The following is an 8271-nucleotide window of genomic DNA, read 5'->3' as shown; positions in this document are numbered from 1 at the left end:
TCCCGGAAGTAGAGGAAGTGACTTCGTCTTCTTCTTCTTCTTCTTTCGTTTTATGGCGGGTGGTTTTTTCTCCCGCTGAGTCAATTCAAATAGATGTATGCGTAAAAAATACATATGGGTTAATAATGATATAGAAAAACAATAATAACTTAATAATAATAATAGATGTTTATTCTATAGATGTTTATTTTTCTGCTGTGGTAAATGAATTTCCCAGTTGTGGGATTAATAAAGTTAATCTAATCTAATCTAATCTAATCTAATCTAATCTAATCTAATCTAATCTAATACAATAGAATAAAATATGCCAGAAGTAAACATAAATGAATTTAAGTCACTTAAAGAGTCTTAATATATAACACAATTTCTTTGTTGAAAACATGAATGTGAGGTTTCACTTTAGCAAATTCACATTTATGAATATAAAACTTTGCAAATAATAGCCTATAATGAGGATGATCAGAAAATGCTCTCTTTCATATTGCGTTGATCCTTAAGAAACGCCCCCAAATCTTTTCCAGTAGAAGCTCAAAGCTGCATATGATATCATCCAAGATAAACCTACAAATATCTTGCCAGTTTAAAGGTATAGATGTAAACACTTCCAAAAACTGATGGACCACAGTCTCAGTATGAGAAGGCACAGCTTATGTTAGTATAATTTCTGAATTTACCAAAGAGAGATCTAAGTGGTTAACACTGATGAATAATTTTGAATGAAACCTCTTTCATCTTATTGACCAAAAATAATTTTTGTGTCCAAACCTTTATCCAGCATAAATTGTTTACACAACTATTCAGAAATTCTCTACTACGCGAAACAGAAACAATATGACTTTGAAACAGAGCAGGGGTCTGACAGCTGTTCAACCAGATGTGTTAAAGCACACGTTTGTGAACAAGTGAATATTTTTGATGGAAAGCAGTAGGCTAAGTCATGTAGTTGTTGCTCCTTCAAATTTGAGGCTCTCTGCTGGCTGCTATGTCTTTCTATTTGTCCATCATGAGTCCCTCTTACCTATGGGGTAGTCCTTATAACGGCACCTGACATTATATTACAATGCAGTATTCATATCAGCATCTGCAGATACTACTGTAAGATATAAATTACTTGGGAACTATAATAGTTCGAGTAAAAAGGACTAAAACCTCATAAACAGGCATGAAGCTGGGCTCAAAGGGTTTTACAGCTCAGATCATTTTACAATGGGATTGTGGTGTGAAGTGACACAACCAGAGCAGAAGACATTTGTGCTAATATGCAGAATACTTATCAACTACAATAAAAATGATGGAAATAAAAAGAACGATTCAGCACATTTTACTTTATTTTCATTCGCTTTCCCGAGTCGAGATAATAAAGATAATATCTCTTAAATCATAACTATGACAAAAAAAGAAGAAACTAAAGAGGTTTGACATTTACAGTTACCTCTACTGCAGAGCAACAAAACACAGAAAGACTTTTTAAAGACATTTTAAGACTTTAAAATGATTTGAAAAACATACAGACAAGCAAAAATGTTTTAAAGATTTTTAAGGTCTAAGCAACAACAACAAAAATATTCTGCATGTTCTGTAAAACACAATGAACAGTATTTCTTTGAATTTTTAACCATAACCATCAGAAAATGTTCAGGAGAAAGAGTCTGGCACAAATGCAAGAAAAACAGTTCACTGCAAACATACTGCAATTAACAAATGTTTTGATATCACACACCTCATGAGTCTTAAATTGCTTCCATTCTTTTATGTTAACAATTGTAAAGCCACATTTGCAAGTACCTGTAATGGTCTCTGTAAGTTTCCCGGTAAGATTCTGTTGTGTGCCTCTAACACTGTGTATTTAATCATGCTGCCATGTTTTGTCCTTGAACAGGACGGATGCCAGCTTGATGCCAGCTGGATGTCAAGGTCGGGTAGGAAATGGGCTCCAGTGAGGTGGATGAGATCAGATAGGGCGCCTCCACACAACAAGATGAGTGCATTATGTTGATTAAGCCTTTTATTAAAGCAGAGTGGAGAAAACAGGTGGTTGAAGGTGTAATCGGTGGATCTCAGCGACTGATAAACAAAGGTTTAAATGTGCTTTGACTTTAACCTGCAGGAAGTGTGCCTGCTTTCCCATCATCCTCTGGCTTCATGTTCCATTCAATAATAAATATGACGCTTCATGTGTAACAGCATGTATATTGTTGGAGCTTGTTTTCCAAAAACTAAACTTCACCTTAAGTGGACCAATCGGACTCAGCGTCATTCACCTCTTCATCCCTGCTGCTCTGCCCGAACTCATGTTGTGTGACCAGACATGGCTTCAGCCCAGGGGCAGACTGAATCATCATTCAGGCCCCCCTGTTCACACAAACCCCCCCACCTCTATTTGCTGATGTATTTAGGGTATAAGAGTAGTTATAAATTTGGCCACTATGTTCATCTGGGAGGAAAATCATCCCGATCACAATTACAACAAATATGAAAAAAATGATGTGCTCCAGATGGGTTGTGTGCCATTACTTCAGGCCATAGACGTTTATTTGAAATGATACTATTCTCCAAAGGTTTCAGAAATGCCACGTAATACACCGGATGTGTAATATGATTTAATGATGTAATGGTGCCCCGGTAAAAAGCACAGCGACTTAGATGTGAATATTTCAATCAAAACAAGCATCACACAGTTACAATAACAGGTTATACAAGCCATGATGTAACACATGGAAAACATTATAACTTTAAAGCTGCATAAAGCAAATATAATCAGTATTTTTATATCAACAGTGGATCAGACAAACCCACAGAGAAATACAGCCACAAGAAAGCGATTCTGGGTTTGAGGCCTATTATGATAAACAAACGGAAGCAGCATCAGTTAAATTCTGCGGAATGAGACCAATCACTTGTTTCATCATCACAAAGCCTGCAGCAGTTCAATAACTGAGCACTCAACGTTCCACCATACGGTTCCCTCCTCAGCAGATGTGAATGAAACTCTGTGTGTACGTTCAGGAGATATCTCAGGACGACCACAGTGAGTTTAATACAATTGCTGCAAGGCATCTTGAGTTATGAGCAAATATATGATAGGCCACACACACTTGCAACAATCAATATGATGTCTCAGATTTTGGTTAATTCTTGCCTACAGAGCATGCACACCTAAACTGATGAAATTCTGTCAGCTGGGTTTTGTGGTACACAGTTTTGGTTTTTGGCAAGACGTGCTCACATTTATCATAATTGGACAAATTATTACTGAGTTTTGTCCATTTTGCTGGTAAGCCCCGCCTCTTATGAAGTTCATTGGTCGATATTTTGAAAACTAAATAACAACGTTTATACAACTTCTGATAAACTTGGTCCAAATCCACAGAATTTGTAGTAAGAGTTTCATGTTTGTAGCTCATTTCAGTTCATGGGAATTTAAGCTACAACAGAAGAGAAAGAATGACGCCCTTTGGGACTTGAACTCTAATTATCACCAACTCTGCGTTTCATCTCAGCCTTACATAAGTTTTTAGCCTCTTTCAGCTTACTGTTTGGTTTTATAGCCCACGATTGTACTGCTTTGGTTCAGTCTGAAGGAGAAACAAACAGCTGCTAAAGCCACTGTACACGATCTGTCCTGCAACAAACAGACACAATTAGAAACCAGCTGGTGATAATAATAATAATAATATTAGCAGTAATAATTAAGCAGATAAAGAGCCAGACATTTTTCTCTGGAGACCAAATCAGAGCTAAAAGAGAAGGAATACTGGACTTATATGAACACAAACGACTGCTGGATGTGTGTGTAAATAGGCAACTGTTTTCACAATGTCAACTTAAAAGGTAAAGATATGTCACTGCCGTGTTTATAGCTTAGTCTATTTCTGCCTCCCCCAAGTGACCAAAAGTCCTGATTCAAGTTGAACTGAAATACAACTTGAACCATTATAATTCAATTTTGGCTAGTAATAAGCCATTATTTACAGGTTACTTTCAGTAACTGCACATTATCATTGGCACTAATAATTAAAGCACATTTGGTCAGTGTCAAGAAAAAACCCCAAAAGGAAGCGCACTTTCCATTCACTGTTGTAGACTACAACACTTACAGTAAGAATCGGTTCATTTTAAAAAAAAACCTTATTTGTCTCACATAGAGCTGCAATGCATTACTGCATCTAGAATCTAAAAGATATCTATGTTGGCGGCATCTTGTGGCAATATCAAGAATGACACTGTGCACGGGACACTGAGGTTTAGGCTGAAAGCAACACACACACACTGCATTCCTTTCACTGAGAAATACAGACGTATTCTGTTTTTGGAGCCTTTTTATACTTACACACCAGCAATTACTGTGTCTATCGCTGTACAAGATGCGTAGAGATAGAACTGAACTCAGATGTTGGGCGGGATGTTGCGGTGGGATGTTTGACGGCAAACAAACATATTTGCCAAAACTTCAGATGCAACTAGTTTAAGTGGACACAAGTACCCATTTATAATATTAATTATTGTACTATATTTATTAATGCTAAACTTAATTCTTCAAGCACAGAAAAATATCAGGGATAAATTCATTGTGTTAGACATTATTACAGCTTAATAACAAGAGCAGCCAATCACAGAGTCTCTTGAATGTTCATGGCCAGCTGTGCTTGGCGTGGAGCATCTCAATGAGCAGGTTGTTGCAGGGCACCTCGCCGCTGAGGTGTCGACAGTACAGGTAGTCTTCAGCGAGGGTGCTGAGAGAGCGCAGCTCGGACAGACACAGCAGCAGATGAGTAAAGCGTCCGAGGTGCTGAGAGGAGGTGCGCGATGTGTACTCCAGCAGGGCTCCCTCAGCCTGCTCCTGCACACTCTCCACCAGCTGATGCTCCTCAAGGTCTTTCACATCTGGTCAGTGCGGGGGAAGGGAAAACAACCACAATTTACCGTCGAAGTCTGTGTGGATGGAAGACCTTTTTTGCATATATGAACCTTTCTCTGATAAAAAGCATAAGCTGTCACTGACCTGGGTTAAAGAGGATGAGGAACTTGATACAGGCAAACTCTTGACGGTCCAGCTTTAGGATATGGAGCCTCTCAACCAGCTCCTGTCCTCTCTGGACCAGGCCGGCCAAGGTAGGACCAGCTTGAGAGGCAATGTCTGACAGCTGCACCTGAACCACAGAATACATGTACAGACATCATGAACAGTCATGAATGTTCCTCTGTACTGCACAGCTTTTATATTCATGTGTAATACATTCTGCATAAAATTAAAAAATGTCCAGTCCTCCCCAGTGATGGACCAGCACCTGCCTTTTCTTTTGCATCTGGCCTCATCAACCATCAACAACCACATTACAGTAACACCTTGGAGTATTATCCCTGCACAGAACAGATACTGTCAATACTGTGCTCTTTTTCACATCCTGCTTAGAGTTTTGTCAGCACTTTTGTACATAGTTTTTTTCATAGATTAATTTTTTTATATGTGTATCTATGTATATCTATCTTTTTGACTGTTGAAGTATTTTACCTTTTTATTATTTCCTGTTAATATGTTTATTGTATACTGCACCAAACACCAAGCCAAATACCTTGTAAGTAAAGTATCTTGCAATAAACCTTAATTTATGATTCTGCCCTTGTGATGATGTCATCATCCCTTTTCCATGCTGTTGTAGACTGACACCCATGTGTCATGCAATCTGTTTGTATTACAAGTACTCATTATGTGTTTCAGTGCTATCAACAATTTTAACTATCAACAATAAATGCACATATAAATAATAAATTATAAGCAACATGGGGAAAACAACAACATGATTAACTGGACAGGAACGAAGAGGTGAAATGCTGCCCCCCTATGGATGTGGAGCAAGTAGCACAATCTTACACATTACACCTTTAAAGACAGTAAACTATCTCACCTCCTGCCCAGTGACCAGGAGCAGACTGCCCACTCTGCCGTACAGGACCTGTCTGGATATGATGTCCAGGATCAACAGTTCACTCCAGCAGCTGTGCAGTAACTTCATCTGATCACTGACCTTGGTGCAAAAAACAAAGAGCTAATACAGTTTAAATACGGGTTTTATCAGGCTCTTTATGTTTCTTTTAATAATGTATATAAAAGTGAGACCAGCAGGTCGGATGTTACCTTAAGTTGTTTGAAGAAGATGGAGGTGCGAGCCCACTCCACGATGGACAGCAGCGTCTGGTCAGCCATGACGCACATGAGGCTGAAGGTGCCGGGGTTCCCGAGTCTCCTCCAGCCGGTCTGCTCCTGCTGGATACGAGCGCTGATCTTATTCTGCAGTTGCAGCTCATCTGGATCACAGAGCAGGAACTCCGTCACCAGCCGAGGCATCCCGGGACCTTGTGGAGAGCTTGAGTGTAGCTCGTCTGAGTCGGTGTAGGTTGCTGCAGCAGAGCCTGGTGGACTGTCACAGTTGTTGGTGTGCTTGGACTTGATAGTCCAGTTTGAGAAGGGGACGCTCTGGTACTGGGGGCCAACAGGGGAGCTGGAGGGCAGAAGTGAACACAGTGATGGAGGCTGGTAGCTGATGCAGTCGTTCTGCTCTGTGGGCAGGATGCAGTCCGGTTGGAGGCCACCAGCGAAGGTGAAGTCTCTCGGGTGGGCTGAGTAGACCACAGGGGGGCTGCTCTCCAGTCTGAATCCACCAGCTTGTATCAGAGCCTTTCTCTGCTGCTTCAGGGCACGGTCTCGCTTGTACATGGGACCAAACGTGTTTCTGCCACCTCGCATCCGATCTGCTCGAACAGCTGAGGACAATGGCCGATTTGTTTAGAGCATCAGATTTTCACTGATGTAGAGTGTGCACACACTGTCCTGCTGAGCAGATCACCTAGACATCATTATGACTCTAGTAAGCCCTGGGCAAAGGTGGAAGACTTGAGTCACATGACTTGACTCAAATCAGACTTAAATCACAAAATTAAGGATTTGAGACTTGACCAACACTGATAAAAGACTGGACTTGACTTTTACATAAGTTATGTTTTGATTTTGAAATGATGATAATGATTTCTGGTGTGATGGCTGCAAACCAGCTCTCATGGGGAGCAGCTAAGTCCAAAAATACTAAAAAAGAGAACAGAGCACAGAGCAGGTTCCACATAGAGATGTAGCCTATAGTAATAGTAATAACTAGAATGACTCACACGCCAAACGATCCTACACATTAAAGAGTGATAAAACATTCCTGGACCCACTCCTTTAACCAGATCTGCACTAAAATGTAATGATCTGGTGCAAATAAGTTTATGACTTTTTCTTTTCATCATATCCTGATGTATGTGCTCCTCTATGATCATGTGTCAGTGTGTTTGTCTGACAAAAGCTTAACAATGACTTTTATCTAGTTTTAAGCCACATACACTTTTTACACCTTGGTGGTTTTCAGCTCTATATTTGAACCAGATGAAGGATTTTAGTCGTCGGACGTCTGGATCTGAAGTTATCAGAGAAACAAGCTGAGGAAATGTTAGTTGTGGAGAGGAGGACACCTCTGTGGATCATTCAGCTGCCGGTAAAAACCTGCTGAACGTCTGCTTCATAAGTTTTCAGAGAAACAATCAGAACAAAGGTTAGCATCAATCTCAGCTCCAGCTCTTCCCTGAGTCTCTGTCCTCCGTACAGCGTCGCTCAAACTCTGACTTTAAATGTCAAACTGCTTCATTCAGTGTTTTTAACATTAGAATCACCAGGTCTGTTTGATTTCCTGAACCACTGACACTGAAGGAATCCAAACCGGGAGGAGCTTACGATGATGGTGGTGAAAAATCCCATGATCCCACACTATTTCATGACATCATCCAATGCTGTCTTTTGATATTGTTTTGATTGCCCTAGAGGCAGAAGTTACAGACGGTGCGTTTAAGTGTTACACTGTAATTGTAAGATTGTTTTCAATATGAGTGAATATTACTATTAAAATTATTTTGGCTGCTTGGGAGCAAGACATTCGGCCAAACGCTGTACCTCTATGGATATACAGGAACAGCTGTGCACCTGCTTATTCATGCAATTACCCAGCCAATCATGTAGCAGCAGAGCAGTGTATGAACTCCTGCAGATCCAGGTGAGGAGCTTCAGTTAATGTTCACATCAAACATCAGAATCTCAGTGACTTTGACTGTGACATGATTGTCGCTGGTTTGAGTTTTTGTCAAACTGCTGATCTCCTGGATTTTCACTCCTAGTCTTGGAAACCTGAATTTTAGCCATGTTTACAATCTGAAGGACTAACACTCCAGCAAGAAGACTATAGA

General features: G+C 40.1%; 1 protein-coding gene across 1 annotated transcript in view; it reads right to left on the bottom strand.

Moving 5' to 3' along the window:
* Positions 1-4630: 4630 nt before the first annotated feature.
* LOC111648101 (nuclear receptor subfamily 5 group A member 2-like) overlaps positions 4631-8271 on the bottom strand; it is an 8710-nt gene continuing 5069 nt past the window's right edge. Inside the window, exons 3-6 of the mRNA XM_023397863.1 lie at positions 6137-6762; positions 5907-6026; positions 5003-5150; positions 4631-4884 (exon numbers count right to left, since the gene is read on the bottom strand). Of these exons, the coding sequence (XP_023253631.1) occupies positions 4631-4884; positions 5003-5150; positions 5907-6026; positions 6137-6762 (1148 nt within the window). The remainder of the gene's footprint in view (positions 4885-5002; positions 5151-5906; positions 6027-6136; positions 6763-8271) is intronic.

The sequence above is a fragment of the Seriola lalandi genome, unplaced genomic scaffold (genome assembly GCF_002814215.2).
Source record: "Seriola lalandi dorsalis isolate HSWRI2012SDOR001 ecotype SW California unplaced genomic scaffold, Sedor1 jcf7180002054939, whole genome shotgun sequence".
NCBI lineage: Eukaryota > Metazoa > Chordata > Actinopteri > Carangiformes > Carangidae > Seriola > Seriola lalandi.
The sequence above is the reverse complement of the archived record's forward strand: the minus strand, read 5'-3'. Positions and strand labels throughout refer to the sequence as shown.